The 23,556-nt window shown below is 34.7% G+C and overlaps 4 protein-coding genes across 5 annotated transcripts; 3 read left to right on the top strand and 1 right to left on the bottom strand.

Annotated features, from left to right (window-relative positions):
* Positions 1–1,712: 1,712 nt before the first annotated feature.
* Positions 1,713–2,897, top strand: LOC118063399 (antimicrobial ginkbilobin-2-like protein). Its single transcript, XM_035077415.2, has 2 exons — positions 1,713–2,552; positions 2,701–2,897. The coding sequence occupies exons 1-2, from the start codon at positions 1,715–1,717 to the stop codon at positions 2,775–2,777; spliced, it is 915 nt and encodes a 304-aa protein (XP_034933306.2). The 5' UTR covers positions 1,713–1,714; the 3' UTR covers positions 2,778–2,897.
* A 4,189-nt stretch (positions 2,898–7,086) lies between these two features.
* Positions 7,087–8,289, top strand: LOC118063400 (cysteine-rich repeat secretory protein 38). Its single transcript, XM_035077416.2, has 2 exons — positions 7,087–7,922; positions 8,051–8,289. The coding sequence occupies exon 1, from the start codon at positions 7,105–7,107 to the stop codon at positions 7,876–7,878; it is 774 nt and encodes a 257-aa protein (XP_034933307.1). The 5' UTR covers positions 7,087–7,104; the 3' UTR covers positions 7,879–7,922; positions 8,051–8,289.
* Positions 8,290–12,537: 4,248 nt separating this feature from the next.
* LOC118063401 (cysteine-rich receptor-like protein kinase 29) lies at positions 12,538–15,727 on the top strand. The gene is made up of 7 exons (XM_035077417.2): positions 12,538–13,430; positions 13,668–13,799; positions 13,989–14,110; positions 14,219–14,429; positions 14,521–14,758; positions 14,896–15,046; positions 15,121–15,727. The coding sequence occupies exons 1-7, from the start codon at positions 12,602–12,604 to the stop codon at positions 15,454–15,456; spliced, it is 2,019 nt and encodes a 672-aa protein (XP_034933308.1). The 5' UTR covers positions 12,538–12,601; the 3' UTR covers positions 15,457–15,727.
* A 3,141-nt stretch (positions 15,728–18,868) lies between these two features.
* Positions 18,869–22,456, bottom strand: LOC118063398 (cysteine-rich receptor-like protein kinase 29). 2 transcript variants are annotated; one of them, XM_073412774.1, is made up of 7 exons: positions 21,868–22,456; positions 20,926–21,054; positions 20,601–20,740; positions 20,239–20,449; positions 19,848–20,085; positions 19,604–19,751; positions 18,869–19,524 (listed from the first exon to the last, which is right to left on the bottom strand). In XM_073412774.1, the coding sequence occupies exons 1-7, from the start codon at positions 22,352–22,354 to the stop codon at positions 19,186–19,188; spliced, it is 1,692 nt and encodes a 563-aa protein (XP_073268875.1). In that variant the 5' UTR covers positions 22,355–22,456; the 3' UTR covers positions 18,869–19,185. The 2 variants fall into 2 exon arrangements, with proteins under 2 accessions (XP_073268875.1, XP_034933304.2); XM_035077413.2 differs by having other exon boundaries at positions 18,873–19,524; positions 20,601–20,722.
* Positions 22,457–23,556: the final 1,100 nt, after the last annotated feature.

Genomic DNA, 23,556 nt, shown 5'->3' with positions numbered 1-23,556 from the left:
AAATAAAAATCATAAAAAATAAGGATCAAAATTAATATAAAAATCAGATTAAATCAAATTATAAGGGATGGAATTAAAAAAATAAATAAAAATATTCAAAACAAAATATATAGCAATAAAAAATTTAAAGATCAAAATTTGATATAATTAATAAATAATATGATATATTTTGATTTTTTCACAACTTCTTGAAAAGTATTTTCTACCCAAAATAAAAGAAAAATACTTTCCTGAAAACTAAGCTAAATTTTTATTTGATTGAAAAGTGTTTTTTCATTGACTAATTTTTCTAATAGAAAACAAACACATGAAAATTTAAATAATATTTTTTAAAAAACTGACTAATTTTTCTAACAACAAACAAACACATGAAAATTTAAATAATAATTTTTAAAAAACAACTTTCTTTAAAACAAAAGCCTTGGTTTATCTCTTTTTTCCATGTCCTTTTTGTTTGAGGAATAGAAATAAAAGCTAAAAACTTTCTAAGAGATACAAAAGCCTTTGTCTCCACAACTAAACACGTATCTATCCTAGTTATCTTTGTTTTTTATACTTCAAGATAATAATTAAATATTATCTAAGATTACAATCCTAAATTAATGAGAAAACTAGTAATTTATTCCGAAAAGTCAATAATTCATGAATTTTGAAATTCTCTTAAAAATAATACACCAACTATCTATATAAATAGCAAAAAAACTGGCATAGCTTATATAGAGAAAAAAAAAACCGAAACTCAAAAAATAAGTAAAATATAAAAACAACAAAACTGGATCTGTTGTATCTCCTAGAAAAACTTACGCATAATTCACCAGTAGAATAGAAAATTATTACTATTTTGATTAGAATAAATATTTGATACATTTAAAATGTGTTTGGTACTACGTTTTAAAAGTATTTTTGAAATAAATTAATTTTTTTATTTAATTTTGAATTAAAATGTTTTTAATATTTTAAATTATTTTTAAAAAATAACTATAATTACCCTTTTAAATAGACATTTAAATTTTTTTTATTGGCTTTACTTTATCTATCCAGTTCATAAGCACATTATCAAGACACTTCACATCATAAGACGTTAGGTCTTCCATGTTCGCCCAAATGTTTATGTGAATATTTGATAGTTGAGCCTGGACTTTAAGTTTTATGGTGGATGACTCTTTCTCAAATTTTATAAGTTTATGGAGTTTATTTATTTAATATGGGATATGCTCATCAATGCTCCTCACTTGTAGCCCGTCGTCTCTAGGCCTCTGTCAAGTGACTTGGGCTTTAGAATATTTGCTAGGCCATTAGAACTCATGAAGTTTTGATATCATATTACAATTAATTATTTAATTTAAATTCCATCCAAAAAAAACCGAAACTTCACAATGGGCGTTCCATTTAAACTTCAGCCTTATAGGACCAGAAGCTTTAATTCAACAAAAAGCAAGAAGCTAGTTTTGTTTGACTTCAGTTTTTATATTGCAAAGCATATCCATATGGAGCTTAATTAAGAAAATGATTTCATCCACATCCATTTTCTATTGCTAAGCATATATGATATGCACAAGTACAAATAGGTTTCACTGATTTCAATTTTGTAGTGCTAAACAAATATATAATAATGCATTTACGATATGAACAAGTACAACTAGCTAGGTTTCGTTGACTTCAATTTTGTAGTGCAAAACAAATTCTACACGGCATGATTACACATTCCCCACAAATGCAACGATTTGATAGTTTTGATTATGATATGAACATAAATAGAGAACACTTCCCATTCATGACCTCTGCCCTTCGTTTCCCTTGGACTCAAAGTATGGAATTGTTAATATTCATTATATTTTCAACTTTTCTGCTGTTATCTAGCCCTTGCCATGCTGACAGTAATTCCGATCTCGGTTCGCAATGTACTGAAGTTGAGAATGCTACCAATAGCAGTGAATACCAAGCCAATCTGAGCGAGCTGCTGAATTCACTTGTTGCTAATGCGCCTATCCAAAATGGCTTCTACACGACCACAGCAGGTAAAGGTGCTAACAAGATTTATGGCCGTACACAATGCAGAGGTGATATTTCTGCCACAGACTGTGCAGCCTGCATCAAGAATGTTACCGTGGTACAAGGCTGCGCAAACAGTAAAGATGCTACGCTTTGGTTTAAGTGGTGTTTCCTGAGGTATTCAGACCGGAGCTTTTTCGGTGAATTGGATCAATCAGGAATGGTGGCAACTTACAATGACACCAATTTTGAAGATGCAAAAGTGGTTTCTGAAGGACTTAACTTCACAAAAGCGCTTGCTTCTACAACTCCTAACCAGCCTTCGATGTTCTATACCGCAGTATTGGATGTTGGACAGAGTGGGAAGAGGTATGGCATGGCTCAATGCACTAGAGATCTCAGCAAGAGTGACTGTGGCAAGTGCTTGGATTTCCAATTGGCGACATTTTTAAATATTGTTGGAAATAAGAGAAATTGGGATATTCATGGATCTATTTGCAGCATGTGGTACTATGATTACCAGTTCTACTTCAACTATTCAACACCTGCAGCAAAGGGAGGTGAGTTTTGTGAATTATTCAAATTGTTGCTCTCTGTGTCTCTTTCGTTGTTTGAAATTTGATTTTTTTTTGGGGGAATTTTCGGTCCGATTCCTGATTTGATCGTAAATTGGCATTCAAATATACTTGTCGCTTGGCAAAATTGCAGGTTCCACAAGATCCTCACCACATCGAGTTGCAATTGGCGTGGCCTTTCCAGTGCTAGTGTTTCTGTTTGTTCTTTAATATGCTTTTGAATACCTTCTTTTGTTCATGGAGAAATGGAGATGTTGTTAGTGTTGAAATTATATGTATTCATTTAACTGTACATTAAATATTATACAGTATTTCTTTCCCTTTTCATTTTTTTTGGAGGAGTTACACTATATGAGTCAGTGAGTTATTATTATTATTATTTTAAATTGTGTTTGGTTTTAGATTAGCGAGGGATATAGATTAAGCTTCTCTAACCTTGTTTGGTACATTTTTAATCTTTTTTTAAACAATATGAATAAATATAATTACAAAGACAACGATAACATGAAAATGAGATTATTTTAATATAGTTAAATTACTAAACAACTTTTTATTAAATAACTCAAGTCTTCTTAAATGGCAGGATATATATAAACCTTCTCTCTCTACTGAGAGAGAGAGAGAGAGAGCGAGAGAGAGAGAGCAAAAATATATTTTTCACTGCGCTGGTGCGAGAATCTATCGCATCCTTCTCATGATCGAACGAAATAGAGCACAGGCCTTTATCATCGACCATATGATATAAACAACAAAAGTTCACATCACATGAGCAGGTTGGTGATAATCATAGAAACTTAGGGATGGATGTCAGATATGTTGCAAACAAACCAAGGATTGCACAATCTAATGATTTTAGTCCAAGAAACAAGAACATGTAAATTGATAAACAAAGAGGATTGTGGAGCTTTATAATTATAAAGATTGTTCTAGGCTTACAGCCTCCGATCTAGTCCCATGTTAAATGAAAAAACCAACAATTTATGAATTCATCAACAATAACAGACGCTGATGGACAGCTTCAACCGGTTGTATAGTCTTCCAGTAGCAGCTCACAGCTCATGATGCTTGGGGAAGATGTCAGGAGTGAATATCTGCGCAGCACTCAATCTACCCTTGATCTTCAATGCACCCCTGCAAGCATCAAATGAATCAGTTGAAGTACGCAAATGAAGAACAAGCAATGAATTGAATTCGGGCAGTGACAGAATAGAACAGCTAAAGTTATTAAATTGACAATGGGAGTTTTTTTCTCGGCATATGGAGTTGGCCTAAGGACGAGCTAAAGTCTCTTGATGTTAGTAGCTTGGTTTGAAGATCTCTTTTGATATGGAAAAGACGATGATAGTTAGAAAGATTTAGTAATAATTTAAATCAGAATTGAGATAGTTTTTTGGTTTTATGGAGTTTTCCCTTGGATTTTTATCTTGGTAGTTTAGCTTGGCAGTGCTGTTTGTGTGGAGGCAAAGCTGCATCCTATGGTTGCAGCTCTGTTTTGTGGTTTTCCTTTCATTTGTTTGATTTGCTAAACCTGAGTGATGCAGACTTGTATCTTCTCCTTCCCGCTATCTTTTGGCGTCTTAATGCAATACTTTATTTATTAAAAAGAAAAATTGGGAGTTTTTTTTTTATATTTATAACAAAAGTCATGTTTTTTCTAAGCTTTTTTCCAAGGGTTCATTGAGTTTTTCTAATAATTAGCAGAAAATTGTTAATGGTTACTTGCATCTAAAAAATTGTTCATAAGGGACAATTTCTTACTCGAACAAATATAAAATATAACAAAAAAATCAATCACATAGGAAAATTACCAAAATTCCTTGAAAATAATAATAAAAAAGGCCACAACGGCTTTTTTTGTCTTTTTAAAAAGGTTTTTTTTTCTTGATTATAAAGTCATCTTAAGAGCAATTGAGTATTTTCATAAAAAAAAAAAAAAAAAAATTGGGGTGCATGAAACACACTTGCAAGCACATGGGAGGAGCCGACGTAGTTCGGGCGACACCACTTGGCATCCAAAAAATACCTTTTTGCCATGTCATTAGAAGTGCGCCATCATGTTCTTTACTGGTTGTGTGGTCTGGTTTGTCACTAGTATGTTTTTTTTTCTTCTTCTTCTTATTTATTTATTTATTTATCATCCTCTAAAATTTATAGTTTGACCTTCTTTATTGTTAGTATTTTTGTTTTAGTTCTTATTCTTTTGATTTATAGTTTTTTTTTTCTGTCTTTTTATAGAAGTTTTATTTGTCTTCAACTTCTTCCTTCAATTCCAATTTACCAAATATTACATTCTTCATTTTGGTTTTTATTCTTTTTAATATTTTGGACCTTTTGTTAAATTGATTTTTTTTTAATTTCACCTTAAAAAAATTGTTTTTATTTTTTATTTTAATTTTAATCCTCATTATTTTGATTTTTTTGGGTCCTTTTATTCAATTAATTTTTCTTTGCAAATATACCTTTCAATTAAAAATAAAATTTGTTTTATATTTCAATTTTGATCCTTATTGTTTTAATTATCATTTATTTTTTGTTTTGGATCCTTTTGTGCAATTGACATTCTTTTTCCAAGTTAATCCTTTTATATTTAATTGGTTGGAGACTAGGTTTCGTAGTTTTTTTTAGATAAGATGTTTTTGATTCTAATTCTCAGGATCACGAGTTTGAAAAAATAATGCATGTTGAGTCTTTTTTTTTTTTTATTCCTTTTAGCTTTGTGATTTTTTTATGTTTTCTTATCTGCCAACTGTTTTTTAATCAATGAAACTAGGGGTGAGCAAAAAAAACCGATAAACCGAGAAAACCGGAAAAAAAAACCGAAAAAACCGAACCGAAAAAAAAAACCAAAAAAACCGATTAAAAAATCACAAAAAAATTCCGGTTCGGTTCGGTTTCGGTTTCTAAAGTCGGAAACCGATTGAACCGAACCGGTTCAACTAACCAGCACTTAAAAAAAAAACCAACTATAAATAGAACCCCCCCAACAATCTTCTCTGCATCTCATTCTCTCATTATCTCACTTTGCTCTCCGTGTTGGTTTTTTCTCCCATCCCTCTACTCTTTAATCTTTATGGGACTTTTGTCTTGTTGTGGCTTCTTCCAGGAAAGCACTAGTTCTTGGTAAAGCATATATTAATCAACAATGGATTTTTTGTGAGAGATGAGTGTTTGTTTGTTTTTGTTGGATCTTGATGGATGGAACCCCGATTCTCTCTCTCCTTTGTTGTTTCTTGTTCTTCCCCTCTCTGGTTTTTGGGTTTTCCCTTTCTTTGATAATTGTTGTTTTATTTTTTTTGCTCTGTGTTTGGTGGAATAAGAACACCAACAGTCTCGCCATTGTTAGACTGTTGGTGATGGGTTTCCTTAACATTAATGACGCATCGTGGGGTGAAGGAAATTGGAACAAAATGGGATTTGTGGTGGACAACCTGATCTACAATGTGGATTGGATTTGGTTGTGTTGATGGATCTACAGAGGGAGGAGTATTGCTAGTGTTGGTAGAGGACCATCGGTTTGAACCGGTTTGGAAGGGAAAAAAACCGAACCAGACCGAACCGAAATTAATCGGTTTGAACCGGTTTTCGGTTCGGTTCGGTTCGGTTCAAAAAGAAATTAAAAAAAAAAATTGGTTTGGTTGTTTATTTTGGTTCAAAACCGGATCGAACCGGAAATGCTCAGCCCTAAATGAAACCAATTGCTACGTAGGTTTTCTTTCAATTAATTATTTTAACCCATAATGATTAATGGAAAGGTGTATAAAATTGCTTCAGCACATCATGCTCTATTATCTCCTTTCCGCAGCAGCTAAAAATTATACCAAAATTCTATAACATGCCTGTAATTAATTATCTAACGGCCTGATACTGCTTCTCCAACTTTCAAAGCTTTAAATTGCCAACAGATTGTAGGTGATAATCTTGTAGGTCCGATTTATCCCAGGAAGTCGACTATTCTAAGTTTCTCCATAAATACACAGCTAGATTTGGCTTTAAGGTCTTGTTGAAGACGTGTTCAAAAGTCTTTAAACCAAACATTGGAGACTGAACCAGTTGCCTTTTCTGCCGGAACCGTGTTTTCAAAAATTCAAATTTGTTTTTGTTAAAAATTAATTTTTTTTTATGTATTTTGAATTATTTTAATGGATTGATATTAAAAATAATTTTTAAAAAATTAAAAAAATATTATTTTAATACATTTCAATATTAAAAATACTTTGAAAAACAACTCCACTTCACTCCCAAACAGGCAATAAGTGTTCCGCAATCACTTGCAGACTTCTGGGTATGACCGTTCTTATAAATCGAAATTAACGATTGAAAGCGGAGAAAAATGTGAACGTCCAGATTTTCCAGAAAAGTGGTTGATAAATTTATTTTTCCAACGAAAGCACTCACGAAGTGGGCCGACAGGAATTTAAGCAATATTCCACAGACTGGTACTGCCCATTTCCCACCTAGCTACTTGTAGAGCTATAAAAATGGAAGGCAGGCTATTTTCAAAAACAAAACATCACAAAGAGAAAACTGCGTTGCTGCGATGGCAATGTTACCATCAAAATTGCTCCTCTTTTTTAGTCCTGTTTTCATTCACCTCCTCGTTCTCACCATGGCACAAACAAATCTGCTTCAGCACTTTTGTATAGAAAATCATGGTAACTTCAGTGCTAATAGTGACTACAAATCAAACCTCGATCGCCTTATCTCCTCCTTCTCTTCTGATACAAATAATGATTATGGGTTTTACACTGGCTCCTTTGGCGAAAACATCGACAAAGCTTATGCAATTTCGCTTTGTAGAGGAGATAAAAAGCCTGAAACCTGCCGTAGTTGCATTAAAAATTCCAGCCAAGTGCTCTCACAACTCTGTCCGAACCAAAAGGAGGCCTATATTTGGTATGATGATTGTATGTTGAGGTATGCAAACCATACCATTTTTAACAGTATGGAATTCGGTCCGTACTTTTGGATGTACAACCTGGTTAATGTTACCGACGAAAATGAGTTCAATGAGGTGCTAAATGCCTTGTTAGGCAGACTGATAAATTCTGCAGCGTTAGGTGATTCACGAAGAAAATTTGCAGCAGGAAATGCGACAGCAGAAAAGTCTCAACAAACAATGTATGCACTTGTTCAGTGCACTCCTGATTTGACTCAGCCGCAATGCAGCGATTGCCTGAATCGAGCTATCAAATTGATTCCAACATGCTGTTCTAAGAGGCAAGGAGGGAGGGTGGTTTCACCTAGCTGTCACTTTCGATACGAAAAGGACCCTTTCTATGACCTTGCAAGCACTTCGCCACCGCCACCCTAGGCAACAGAACCAGCATTTCCACACCAATATCGTGAGGAAAATAGGTATTTCAGATTTTTTATTAGAATATATTCTGTAAACAAATATGGTAATTTTTTATCTGCTTTCAAATTAATTCAGGAATGATTACGTTGTCTAATCACATATTATGGTTTTATGATCCTTTTTGCAGCTAAAACACAACCTTACATAGTTCGAACTGCCATCGCGAATGCCTTGCTAGTGTTATTGTGGTCCTTGCAACATGTTTGAGCCGCCTGACCGCTAGCCCTCTACCTAATGTCACTTTTCTTGTTTACAGCACTCAGATTTCTTTGAAAACAATAAATTAAAATACCTATGATCTGTATGGACATCTATTTCCTCTGAGTCTATTTAATAATAAGAGCAGTTTGGACACTATTTTAATTACATATTTGTTCAATGAATATCGCTCAGTTATGAATTTTGATATTCTAGTTTCAATAATTGTGCTGTCAAGATATTATAGTTACACTTTTATTATCTTCAAATACTAGGGTAGACTAGATTGATGTTCAAGGAGTATGAATGCACAAAATTGGACTTCAAATACTAGGTTAGACTCCGGTCAATGACCAGACTCTATTATCTTCCAACTTTTGAATTTTCAACGCTTTTGTGGGCCATCTCGTAGTTCCAACTACATTGATGTTCTTTACTGTATTGTTGGCTGGAGAACAATATTGTTTTTTCCTGTTAATGGAAGAAAACAATATTCAAATAATAATAGTATTTTTAAATAAATAGAAGAAATTCGAGAGAGTTCGGCATTTTTAGGTGTGGGTCGTCCAGTATTGGAGAATATTGACAAATTCCCACTGGAAGACACTTCACCGCCATCATCATGCCGTGGAACGTGATTGATTCTCTTTCTCAGATGAGGTTCGAAATAGTACGAGATAAATGTTGAGATCTCCTCAACAATATAGGCCTTACGTATCGAAGCCTCAACATGCGCCTTGTTCTTAACCTTTTTCTTGAGATTAAACAGGTACCTGCATTGAATTACAATTCAAGTATTTTCAATTAAGAAAAACATAGAAAATACTTCTATATATGAATTACATTGTAACTGTAATATCTAACCGTTCGAATGGGTACATCCATCTATACTGGATCAGTCCTCCAGCTTTTGCCTCGAACGGTAGATGTATAGGGAGATGCTCCATTGAGTCAAAAAATAATGGATGGAATATCGTCTCAAGTTTGCATAGTGTCTCGATGATATTCATTTAAAGCCTCTCAATGTGCTCAACATTCAACTTGCTGGAGCATATATCTCTGAACAAATCATTGATCTCCATTAGTGCATCTCATATTTCCTTTGGCAACAAATCACGAAAAGCTAATGGGATGAGTGTTTGCATAAACACGTGGTAGTCATGACTCTTCATTCCATACAATCTGCAGTCCTCTATATTAACCAGCCTTGATATGTTCGATGCATGTCCATTCGGAAAACGCAGACTCTTAAGCCATTTGTAGACTAGCAGTTGTGCGTTTTTCTCTAACACGAAGCTTACCCTTGGTTTTGTGACCCGTGACTCATTATAAACCAACTCCATATTTTTATGGTTACAGTATAAAGCTATATGCAATCTAGCCTTGATGTTCTCCTTTGTCTTCCCCTTCACATTCATGACGGTGTTGAAAATTTTCTCAAACATGTTCTTTTCGATGTGCATGACGTCAAGGTTATGGCGGAGCAGATTGGTCTTCAAATAAGGAAGCTCCCAAAAGATACTTGGCTTTACCCAATTATGGGTCAAACCAAAACCATGAAACTGTTGCAAGGCTCACCTATGATCTCTTATTTTTCACGACATAGTGGGTGCTTTCTCCCCCATGTTCTCCATGATCTCAGAAGCTTGGAGAGCACCCCAGTTATGCTCCCACATTCTGCCCCATGAGGCTGCCACTTCACCCACGTTCTGACCATGACTGCCACTAGCCCACGTTTTGCATGCCCACCTGGCAGCCCCATTTGCCAGCTCTTGCTTCGTCAGCTGTTGAGTCACTCATATGCCTTGGACAGTCCTTCGTCCAAGTTTTAGATGGTGCCAAGTTGAGCCCCTGACTTGCATAAACTGTTGCATGCTGCCAAATTCGCATTTGCGTGCAAGCTGCTAATTCCTGTGCTGTTGAATTTGCATCTGTGTGCAGGCTGCCAATGTCTTCGCTGCCGAATTCCTCGATAGCCCTTGTTCTTGTCAGCCTATGCCCCTGACGAGTTTTCCTGCGTGGCTTGGACATTCCATCATCCAGCCCATGTTCGTCAATAATCTGCGCTGCCGATTTACCTTTGACAAACCTATAGCTGCACAAATATGTGCTACCGATTTATCCCACTGTTGGCATAGCTGCCAGTACCCTTAGGCATTGTTTTGGATAGCCTGCCGAAGCGTGCACCTCGTGCACATTTAACACTATTACAGTGACCTTCTATTCCGATAAAATTCTATGTGAAAAATAGGGAAAGTATTTTTAAATATTTCCATGAAGAATTTATAAGAAGATAAGTATTAATCTTATTGCTCCATTACGTTTTCAAGTGATGTATATCAGATGCCTTGAGATGTGCTTGTTAGTTACAGATTCAGATTTGAAAAGATTTAAACATGGCTAACTTTAGACTCCTGGATTGATAAGACCTTTCGAGAATATGCATTCGAGAGAGAGAAAGAGAAACGAGGATCCAATTGTGAATAAATTTGAGAAAAAGGGACTGAACTGAATTATATGTACAAAATTGCAATTAAAAAACTAGGGGAGACTTCGCCATTGACCAGAGACTCCATTTATTCCATGTTTTGAATTTTCAACCCTGCTGTGGGTCATCTTGTAGTTCCAATTTTTCTGAGGAATTGGACAGGCAATTTTGTGTTTTCTCCATGAATATTAATTCAGGTCGCCAAGTCTTCAAACCAAACGACTTTTGTATAAGCCAATGTGTTCATGCATGTCTTCCACAAGTCTTGGCAGAATTTTTTATATTTCTTATGAAAAGTGGGGAAGTTGAGGCTGTTAGTAATCATAAGTGGGGAAATTAGGCACTTAGAATTATTCCGACAGAGAAGTCACCATTTCCCGCCGGGTACTCGCACCATCATGCATGAAACTAAAAGGAATCCCACTTTAACTTTTGAGTAATGTAGATTTACTTCTTAAATTCTAGATTTGTTTCATGTAAGTTTTCAGTTTAAATGCTATAAATTTCAAGATTATTAAAAGTTAATTTTAGAATCATGGAGAATTAAGAATTAATGAAGCTTATCTAAAATTGTTAAGTTTAGAATTAATTCAGGTATTTATAAAAATCACAAAGAGAAAGTGGGGTTCAGCAATGCCTATGGCAGCGTCAAAATTACTTTAACAAAAAGATTTCTTTTTCACAAGGAGGTTTTCCTTTAACAAAATTGCAATGGCAATTAATATTTAATGTTGCTACGAGTTAGCTTTGAAAAATATGTGAAACATTAAAGGCATAGGATGGGCTAATTAAGGAGACATGTAGAGCAAGTTTATTAAACAATATTTAATGTTGCTAGAGGATATACTAGGGTGGCCAAATATTATATCATTTAATTTATTTGATTACTAAATATTGTTTAGGTAGAAGTAAAAGAAGAAATGACCTATAATTTTTAAAAATTATCAAGCCAAAATTTCAAAATTTTGGTTTAATTTTTCATGATCTAATATGGTGAGCTTATATTCCGATAAAATAATTTTGGTTTTGAATTTCCAACACTGCTGTGGAAGTGGACCAACAATTCTGTGTTTCTCCAAGAATATTCATATTCACAAGTCTTCAAACCAAACAAGTCTATAGTCTTTATTGTGAAAGGCAATGTGTATATGTCTTCCACAGTCTTTGCAGAGTATTTGAAAATTCCGGATTTTTCTGAAAAAATGGGGGAACAATCCATTTTTTCCATAGAAATTAAGCAGTCAACAAATACACCAACAGAAAATTTCACACGGAGATAGGAATCATTTCCCTTCCAATATTTGGATATTTATGAAATTAAAAACCGTACTGTGGGTTAATTCGGAATCTGATCGACTCTAATTCTAGATCGGGTTTCACAGTTGAAATAGAAAGGAGATAACTTGATATTATTTAACCTTTGTTCCGATCAATAGAATCTTAAATGAATCCTTTTTTCACCCAATAATAATCACAAAGAGAAAGCGAGGTTCTGCAATGGCAATGGCGGCAATTTGCTTATTACCTATATCCATTTCCTGACATCTTGAACTCAAGCTAACTTATTGTGAACGAGTCTGTAGTCTTTATTGTGAAAGGCAATGTGTATATGTCTTCCACAGTCTTTCCAGATTTTTCCATAGAAATTAAGCAGTCAACAAATACAACAACAGAAAATTTCACACGGAGATACATTTATTCAATAACTCGGCCAATTCTGTTCAAACCCAGATGTTGACAGCCACCCGTTCTTTTTTTCTATTCTCTAATTAAGACTATATGTTCACGTCGTTATTACTTGGACTATCTCGTTCAATAATAAGCAACATTTCCTGCTATGATGCTAAAATCAAGCAGCCATCAAAATGGGGCTGTAAGTACAATCCTGCATATCATTCTACCAATCCTTGGAAGTTCATATAAATCTGAATGGGGCTGTAAGTACAATCCTGCATATCATTCTACCAGATACAGAGGCAGGAAACAGAACCTATGGCTTCTTCAAGATTCCTTTTTTCAGTCTGTCTTCTTTTCATGAAAGTTCTGGCTATGGCACAGCAGCCATCAGACCAGCCTGTAATGTTATATAAAGACTGTGTAGGAAAGGGCAACTACACCACTAACAGTACTTACCAGGCAAATCTCAATCAACTCCTCACCTCTATCTACACCAACACTGAAATAAACAATGGCTTTTACAATTTTTCCTACGGCCAAGACGCCGACACGGTGTATTCAATTGCACTTTGTAGACCGGATATCAGTCCTGATGTCTGCCGTGTTTGCATAAGAAATGCTAGTGATTCCCTGGTAAGACTCTGTCCAAACTTTGTGGAGGCAATCGGAGGGTTAGATAACTGTATGGTACGCTACACAAACCGCTCCATATTTAATCGCATGGAGAAAGGACCTTATTTTTGGGTGTATGATGATCGAGTTAATGTCTCTGATGTAGTCGGGTTCAATCAGTCACGGATGACTTTGTTAGGTAGGCTGAGCAATCAAGCAGCCGCAGGTGATTCTCGTTACAAGTATGCAATGGATCAAATAGATGTCCCGAAGAACTTTCAAAAAATATATGCACTTGTACAGTGTACTCCTGATTTATCTGCTTCGGAATGCAGGGATTGCCTGTATAATGCTTCAGGACTTATTCCACAGTGTTGTGATGCAAGACAAGGAGGAAGAGTTATTTATCCAAGCTGTAATTTTAGGTATGAAATAGACCGTTTCTATGACCCTCCGACTAATTCAATCCCGCCACCACCAGATTCAACTTCGAATAATACAGTTCCATCACCACCAGCTTCAACTTCACAAGGTATGGGCACAACTTAAAGCATGACTAGATGAAATACTTTTCCTCAACTATTTTGAAATTGAGTATGTGAGTTAAGGCTGTTAAAGATTCGATTCAATTAATGATCTATTCCCAGCAATTTAGAAGTTAACCTTTTGATATTGACTTAACTTACTATGTTACTACTTGTTACTTATTAGACAGATCTATAAATTCATTCTAAACATGTGTAAATCATATTTCATTTCTGGTTTTTAGGAAGGAAGGGCAAGAAGAGGAATGTCATCATCATCATTGTCATTGTTCCAATAGCTGTTTCTGTGATTCTTATAGTTTGCGTTTGCATCTTCTTAAGAGCCAGGAAGCAGAAGGAGGAAGAGGAAGTTAAAGGTAATTTCAGAGGCTATTTCAAATGTTAAGGACATAAAACCAAGCTTTTTATGGCTTAGCATTCTCAAACTGAAGCTTTAAATTACTTTGGTAGAAAACACCATCTTTTATAGGAAGAAATGTTTCAATCAAGCCCTTCGGAGAAGCGGGCTTTTCATTTGCTTATGCGTTAGGATTGCTTTGGTGTAGATTTATATGAAATGGAAGATGTGGAATTGTTCCAACTTGATTTTGGCACTGTCAGAGAAGCAACAGGTAACTTCTCCGAGGATAACAAACTCGGACAAGGAGGATTTGGCACAGTGTACAAGGTAAAGGAAAATCATTCACCTGTCAAATATGAATCCACTTCAGACATTTGGTAATTTTGGACTAGATTCAGTTTGTTCTACACATTTCTAATTTTGACATGATTTCAGGGCACACTTGCTAATGGACAAGATATAGCTGTAAAAAGGTTGTCTAGGACATCTGGACAAGGAGAGCTAGAATTCAAGAACGAGGTCATGTTAGTTGCCAAGCTTCAGCATCGGAATCTGGTTAGACTCCTGGGTTTCTGCTTCGAGAAAGAAGAAAGGATTCTTGTCTATGAGTTTCTCCCCAACTCGAGCCTCAACAACTTGATATTTGGTATATTCGTCATTCGGTTCCTTGATAAAGTTTGAACATCTAATCTCCATGGTCAGTTCAGGTAATTTATCTAGTTCTAGTTGATTTGCAGATCCAGTCAAGCGTGTACTTCTAGATTGGGAAACCCTCTACAAAATCATTGAAGGCATTGCAAGGGGTCTTCTTTATCTACATGAAGACTCTCGACTACGGATTATTCATCGTGATCTCAAAGCTGCTAATATTCTGCTAGATGAGAACATGAATCCAAAAATCTCAGATTTTGGAATGGCAAGAATGTTTGTTATGGATCAAGCTCAAGATAGCACGAGTAGAGTAGTTGGGACCTTGTGAGTATATACTGCCAGTCTGCCACAAAGTTTTTAAAATATAATAAATTGATAGGACAAAAATGAAATAATTTATAGTAGATTTTCTGCAGCCATTGTTTAAACTAGAATTAATCCAATCTGATGATTCCATGCAGCGGGTATATGGCTCCAGAATATGTTATCCGTGGACATTTCTCAGTTAAATCAGATGTATATAGCTTCGGTGTCTTAGTTTTAGAAATTGTTAGTGGTCGAAAGATTGGTGGCAGCGGCATAGGAGACGATGGAGAGGACCTTCTAACCTATGTAAGTATCAACAGTGCTTAATTTTATTGATTCTGTTTGAATAATGTGCATGAACTTTATCTAAATTTTTGCAGTCATGGAGAAAATGGAATGATGGGACACCTTTAGACATAATAGATCCTACCTTGAATATTGGTCCAAGAAGTGAAATTATGAGATGCATCAACATCGGATTAGTTTGTGTTCAGGAAAATGAAGCCCTCAGACCAACTATGGCTCAAGTTTCTATGATGCTTAGTAACTACTCTGTCACTCTCGCAGCACCCTCAAAACCTGCATTTTTTATGCACGGAGAAACGTCGATTCTGCCATTGATGAATGCTTCAATGTTAACTGAGTCGGATGAATCCAGAACTAAATCTCCCCAGTGGTCTAACAATGAGGTTTCCATCTCTGAGATAGACCCTTGATGACATCCAAAGGTAATGGGCAAGTTACTAAGCATGTTGGTGGTGCAACTTTGCTTCAAATTAAGTCACATCATTATTCGTTTTGGTGGAAGCAGAAGCTGTGGTTTTTTGTTGAACTTGAAGCCGAATGCTGTGGTGCAATAAGAAAAGAATAAAAAAGAAGGACCATGTTAGATTTCCGGATTGTTCAATTAGGTCCTTCGTTATATTGCTAATGCCTTATAATTATTGTTTCTTTCTTATTTTAAATTCGACATGGAATACAAATGCGCCAGCTACTTCTTAGATATTTTTGTTAGCAATATTTGCTAAATTTTATACATTGAACTAGATAGTTGTCGCTATTTGTTGTGAGTTTGGTAAAAAAAAATTTAATATAATAAAATGATGTTTAGACCATAGTTTTAAAACCCGGACCGGCCCGGCGGGTCGACCCGGGACCCGGCCGACCCGGGCATGAGACCGGTCCGGGTGAAGGCCAAAACCCGTTTGGGAATTGGCCCGGCCAGACCCGGCCGACCCGGTGGGTCGACCCGGGACCCGGTTGACCCGGCAAGACCCGGTCAACATCCAACCCCAAACCCGTTGACTTTTATTTTTTTTTTGTTTTTTTTTTTGCTAAAACGACGTCGTTTTGATTTTTTTAAAAAAAAAATTAAATTTTTTTTTTACCCAACCGACCCGGCGACCCGGCCGAGACCCGGTGACCCGGTCAAAACCCGGAACCCGGGCCTTGGACCGGGTCGACCACCGGGCCGGGTCTTAAAACTATGGTTTAGACTATGCTAATCATTTTAAGGAAGCAATAAATATTTAATACCTGGGTCATTAACATAACTGTGTACAATAAATTTAGTTAATTTAATAATATAATAATAAAAAAAAACATTGATAATAATTAAAAAATACAATAAAAAAATAAGGATTAAATCTGATAAAAAAAAAACTAAAAAGAGATGAAATTGTAAAAAAAATAATTTAATTAAAAATAATTGAATAAACCTTCTTTACATATATAGGAATAGTTGCCGTCATTATAAATTCCTTGTAGACTAGGAGAAAATCTGATTTGATTTGGATTTTTTTTATTATCGTGTTCCTTTTATTTTTTTAATTAGTTTGGATTTTTTGTATAACTTGGACAGCTAATAAAGCTATTTTTTTTATATTGCTGATTTAATTATTTTTCTTGTTTGTTTTAAAAAATAAATTATTGAATTTCTATCCTTCTAACATTAAAACAAAACAAGCCTTATAAAATTGCTATAAAACCAAAGACATTAGCCCTTTGATTTACATGAGTTGAACTTTTTTTAGATTTTGATTCGATGAATTAAAGGTTATCCTCCTTTAACTTCCCAAACTTCTCTAAATTTATTTTTGTGAAAAAGCCCCTTTCAGTATCTTTTTAAGCTACCTGTAAAAAACATGTTTTGTCAATTTTTATCAAAAAAAAAAAAACACCCGGTTGATGCGAACTGTTTCATGCCTAGAAGATTTGAGATGAACGAGGGAATCCCATCAGCTACACGAGCTCAAATAAATAAAAACTGGCTTGCCCTGTCAAGCTTGTAACCTATATTTTGCGTGCACAATTTTGATGGGTACTTGATTTAGTCCAGAAGTACATGGACCATCATAACATATATATTTTCATTAGATGGGCCATCCCTATATTGGACAACTAGAAAAGTTTAGATTTAATTTTGTAGACTTCAATGTATATATATATATATTAAATGATATCGTATTATTAATTAAAAAAATATTATTTTATAGTTATCCTAGAAGCCCATAACTCAAGCCTTAATCTATATACAAAAGCCTTGGCAGGCATGATAACTATGTTACTATAAAAAATATTTTATAGTAAACCAGCAGACCTATAGTTTGATTAGAGTCTGCAACTTCCATTTTAAAATTTTTCTAGTTTGAAACCTTCTTTTTAAAATTTAATTTGATCCATTTTAAAATTCAAGTGATTTTCTTATGTGCAACCAAAATTAATTTCCATCTCCTAGCAATTTTATAACACTCCCCATGTTCTTGCCCGGTATATCATGCAGATTGTGGGCTATGAACTTTTTACTTGGTGCGTGTAGGGTAAGACGGAGAGAATATTCGGCTGAATTGCTAACTTTGGCCCAACAAAATATTCACAGAATTGCAGGCCTTAAAACAGTACACACAGCAATATGAAATTGGTGGATCAAGTATTTCCTTAGATTGGGTTTTATTAAACAATTAAAGCCCAAATTACAAATGTGCCTGTGGTAGTCACACTATTTCCTTCCATTTGTAAGAAATTAGATTTGTAATATATATATATATATATATATATATATATATATATATATATATATCAATTGCATCCCTTTGTTAGAATTCCTTAACCAAAAAACTAAAGTCCCCTAAAAATTGACACCGTGTTTTCATAAAAATAAAAAATAAAAAGAACAATTTGGGTGGAATCCATTGCCAGATATAGATGGAAAGGCAAAATTGATAATTCCAAGACTTGAGGGAAAAAATTGATACAAAAATTTATGAGAAGACAAGATTCAGACTATATAGTTCGGTGTCATTTTTGAAGTTTGTCCTAAAAGAAATTTCCTTAAAGGAAATCGTGTTAAATTGTGTTGAAGCTTTTATTGTATTGGTGCTAAATTCGTCTTGCCCCATTCCTAAATTCAACTTCTCCTTGCCCAGAATTACTTGATAATCTCTTTACAGCTATAGCTTGTCCATCTGCAAGTATACCCTATACCATATATCCATTGAGAAAAAGAAACAGAGAAAATTAAGTGCATCAATTTGAAATATGAATTATCCTTCAAAGTTCTTATTATTTTTTTTTTATATAAAAAAATCGATACCGTTTCTTTTGTACATTAAAGTACCTTGTAAACAGCACCAAAACCACCTTGTCCAAGCTTATTATCATCAGAGAAGTCGTTTGTTGCACGTTTGATGGTGGCAAATTTGAATTCCCACAATTTTGTGCTTTTATTTTCATCGAAATCTTCACAAAATGCAAGTTGTTAATTAATGTTTTTGTTTCCAAAGTTAATTTGTAGATTGTTTGGAAGAAAAACAAATTATCTAGTGAATTTGATTCGTATTAATGAACCCAAGCTGTTTAATATGTAAGAAGCAATAAACAATAACTTACTTTTGACCTCTTGCCTTGGCCTCCTAAAATGGAAAATGGTGAGAATGGGGATAACAAGTGCCAAGAAGATAGCAGAAGGGACGATGGTAACAATAACTGTCCGAGAAGCAGTATTCTCCTTCCCTGCCAAGCACGCCATGTTTAAGATAGAAATTACAGATTGTTGCTGAAACTGGAAACCGTAAAACAAGTGAAATGATTTCAGTATAGAAAAAGAAGATAGCCTACCTTTCCTGATTGTGGTATTCGTTGTTGGAGGAGAACTAATAACAAATGGAGGAGATGATGGAGATGGAGATGGTGATGGTGATGGTGATGGGGATGGAGATGTTACTTGAGGAAATAAGTCGTAGAAGGGATTCAAATCCCACCGAAAAACAAATTATACAAGATGTTTCATCATCCTCTTTAAGATGACTGAAAAAATTTTGTGATTGTCTCGATTTGTTCTCTCCCTTGATTTCTTCCTTTTGTTAATTAGGAAATAGTCAAGAATATTTACTGGATTATTTTCTTAATAATAACAAACCCCATTCTTTCGCTACATGATGAGGAAATTATCGAGGATCTAACTCAGTAATTGAAATCTCATTCTTCGATGGTGGGACAGTCTCAAGCTGGGATTGCGTCATCCTTGAAGTATAGCTGATCAATGAAGAAGCTGGTTGATATGTTCTTCTGCTAATAAAAAATGCTGGTTTAGAAGGTATTTGTAAAGTAAAAGAAGAGTTGCTTAGCATCAGAACAACTGAAGCCATTGTCGGCCTGTCAGCTACATTTTCTTGAACGCAGAGTAACCCTATGTGGATGCATCTCATCATTGCAGCTGTTGAGTCGTTCCTCAAAATGGGATCTATAAGATCTAAAGCAGCCCCTTCCCTCCAACGTCTCCATGCCTACATAATTTATCCGAAGTGAATTCACAATATTGATTTGTTTCAATGATGTGTTTGATTTGTAGATAGTTGTACTTACATGGCTCATAAGGTGCTCTATGTCATCTCCATCGCGGAAACTAGGTTTTTGACCGCTCACAATCTCCAAGACTAGCACTCCAAAACTAAACACATCTGACTTGACCGAGAACTGTCTTTGCCTTGCATACTCTGGAGCAATATAGCCACTGAAATGGTACATTAACAGATCTTAGTTGCAATGGTGCGAATCATAAGCATTCAGTATTCACACCTCTTCCATTATTGCTATAAATTAGACTTACAAGGTTCCAGCGATCCTCGATGCAGCATCATGAGTTTGATCAGTTTTCATTAACTTTGCCATTCCAAAATCCGAAATTTTAGCATTCATGTTTCCGTCTAACAGAATGTTGCTAGGCTTGAGATCACGATGAATAATCCGGAGCTGAGAATCTTGATGCAGGTACAGAATCCCTCTAGCTATGCCTTCTATGATTTTGTAGCGCTTATCCCAATCCAGGATGAATCGTTTGTTTGGATCTAAGCGTTCATAAAATGAGAGCTTCAGAAACTTCGGAAAACTTGTCTATAGAATTTGACACTAGTTATAATTCTCTTACAAACATGAATTGATCTTGGTAAAAAAAAATGATGAGGAAAAAAAAATATAAGATAATATGGAATTCAGGTTACCATGTATAAATTGATCGAGACTTGAATTAGGCACAAACTCGTAGATTAGAAGCTTTTCTGTTCCTTCCAAGCAGAACCCCAGTAACCTAACAAGATTCCGGTGATGAAGTTTGGCTAGTAGCCGTACCTCATTCTTAAATTCAACTTCTCCTTGCCCAGAATTACTTGATAATTTCTTTACAGCTATAGCTTGTCCGTCTGCAAGCATACCCTGAAGCATATATCCATTGAGAAAAAGAAACAGAGAAAATTAAGTGCATCAATTTGAAGCGCTCCCTGAAATCATATCAATCCATTACTCCCTGTATCATCTTGAGCATTACGATTTAACTATATGTAAGTAACAGTATATCCTTTACTACCTTGTAAACAGCACCAAATCCACCTTGTCCCAGCTTATTTTTCTCCGAAAAGTCCTCTGTTGCATCTCGAATGGTGCTGAATGCGAATTGCAATGATTCTGCACTTTCTATTTCGTCTACAGCTTCAAAAGTTGAACAAGCTAGCATGCACGAAAGCATAATTGCATTGGAAATTAAGGAAGAAACGTAAATTGTATTTAGTTAGTGTCACGGGATAACAAGAATAGATAAAAAAAAAAAAATGTATTTATTTTTAAAATAAAAAAATAAGAGCCCCTCTCATCGTCTATTTCAATACAATTCAGGCAACCAAATTACTACTTACTTTCAATCCTTTCCTTTTCCCTTTGCTTTCGTGTTCTTATGAATAGGCAGACGCAGATGACGAGTATCACAGCACCGACAGCTGGGACAACAGTAATGACAATGATCCGAGCTGTGTTGCTCTTCGTTCCTGCATAAACCAATGTGGCCCTACAATTTTTAAGAACTTGAGTGGAGACTTGTGAGTTCTGAATGTGGACAGTCCCGATGATTGAGGCCTTATGACCCAAAGCAAAGCTGTCCCCATGACTCGCAAAAGCTTAACAATCAGCTAATTTTTATTTCTTTTAAAAGAATATATTCAAATCCCATCATGTTCCATAATCTAAACCATAAAAAATAATAAACAGATTTTTAAGGCTAAATTACAATAACTCCTATTATAAAATTATAGAAAACATTTAAAATTTTAAATATTTGACAAAACACCCTCGACTATATCCAAAATATCTTTAATTGCTGTTTTTAAAAAATAGTTAAATAAAAACAATTCCAAAAGTAGATAAAAATACAAAAATAAGAAATAAGAAATGGCTGAAATTAATATTGCTGATGTCCTAATAAAATAACCAAGTCCCATTATTTATATTCTTTCTCGAATTTGTTTAATTTTTCATATTAAATATCTTTTCAAATGCATTTTGGATAAAGCTTCTGTAATATGTTTTATATATGAAATTAAAAGGCTTTTTTAAAGCTTAAATTTTTTTTAATGATCTCTATAATTTTATAATATGTCAAGAAGGTTATTTGTAATTTACTCTACTTTTAATATTAATTAATTAAACATGGTAAAAACACACCAATTAAGTTTTCTTCTTCTTCTTTTTCCTTACCTAATTCAAATTGAATGATTTAAGGAATATCATTAAACTATTAAATTACTAAATCAAAACATCAAAATAAAAGTTCGGGAGGCAGTTAATAACAATCCAAGGCCTACCTTGTGCTGGTGCAGGAAGAGATGGACGCGATGATATTTGTGGTGGTGGAGGTGATGGTAATATCTCAAGTGTACCATTAAAAAACTGTCCAATCTCCCACCTCAAATTGCAGCTTGGTCTTATGAGTTTAGCTCCAATCTTCCCTTGTACTTCCCCATCACAACAGTTTGTCATCATCCGAAAAAGGTTAAGCAGGCAACTGGAGCACTGCCCCTCAGACAAGTCAGGCGTGCATTGAACAATAGCATATACTGTTTCATCTCCAGCATTTTGGTTTCCAGTGGCGAACTTCTTTAAAGAGTCCCCTGATGCAGCTTTGGCTCCAAGTCTGGCAAATAATGTTTGGAGTGCCTGATTAAATAGAGTTACATCCAAAACATTCTGTGGATTCGCCTGGTAGAAAGATGGTTGTTCATCCACAACACCGAATATAGATCTGTTTGAGTATCGTATCATACAGAGTGGATAAACTCCAAATGCCCCCATCTTGTTAGGACAGACCTCTAAGATCTTATGATTAGAGTCATTAACGCAACTTCGACAAACATCAACCGCAACGTCTCCTCTGCATAGTGCAATTGCATTTACTCGGTCAGGAAATTCGCCAACGGATAGATTGTAAAATCCGTAGTCAATTTGAGTGTCGGATGCTAGGGAGGACAGAAGGCTGTTGAGGTTTCTTTGGTACGTGCTATTAGTTGTGTAGTCGCCGACGTTGTTACAGTAATACTTAATGAAGTTCGGCTGAGCGGCGGTAAGGGAAGGTTGGTGTAGAAGGATGTAAGAGAACGAAAGTAGAAGCACTAATTTTGAAGAATCCATTGGCACCGTGCTTGCGTACATGGTGAACTGGTATGGCCTTGTGATATTTAATTGTTGGTATAATCCCATGGTTTTTATTTTTATTTTTATTTTTTTATTAATGAAACTGTTTTCTTATTTATTTATTAAGGACACCTACGTACTTTGAATTGACCATAAAATATATGGCACTCGGCACCTTGACGAGAATTGGCGACGTGCAAAAAGGCTCTTTTAGAGATCTCTTCACAACTGAAACGATGGGGATTACCTTTACATGCAGCAGCCATCCAAAGTCAACAACTTTTAAAGATGAAAAAATAAATAATAAAACCCTCACAGAATAGTGAACCCTTGACGGGGCTGGGCTTTTCCTTGCAGATAATGATGCTGTGTTCAATGCTTAATAGAATAGTCAATGCTCAGACCCGATATTTAAAAATCCATAACATAAAATTATATATTTATTAGTCTTTTTGTTAATTACTATATCCAATTTCAATCCTACCACTAATTGAGAAAAACATCAATAGAATAAAATCATTAAAAAGAAATTATTAACACTATATACATTTGCCTTTTAATTCCATTATTTATGACTAATCTCTTTCTTCTTCTACCATTTGTTTTTTAATTTTCATCATTAGAATTTATTTAATTTTAATTTTATCATCGCAAATGATGTTGACATTCTTTTTTTTTATTAGGATTTGTTATATTTTACATGTTCTCGTGTATGCGATATCTTAAAGGTTATTCTAGAGTTATATTAAATATTATTGTTATGAAATAAAATTTTTAATTATAGTAAAAATAACTTATGACTAGTCTTTCTCTTTGTCATCATTTTCAATTATTTTCTATCTTCTCTCTTCAATTTAAGGATT

The sequence above is a fragment of the Populus alba genome, chromosome 11, assembly GCF_005239225.2.
Source record: "Populus alba chromosome 11, ASM523922v2, whole genome shotgun sequence".
NCBI lineage: Eukaryota > Viridiplantae > Streptophyta > Magnoliopsida > Malpighiales > Salicaceae > Populus > Populus alba.
This window is presented reverse-complemented; position numbering and strand designations above follow the sequence as displayed.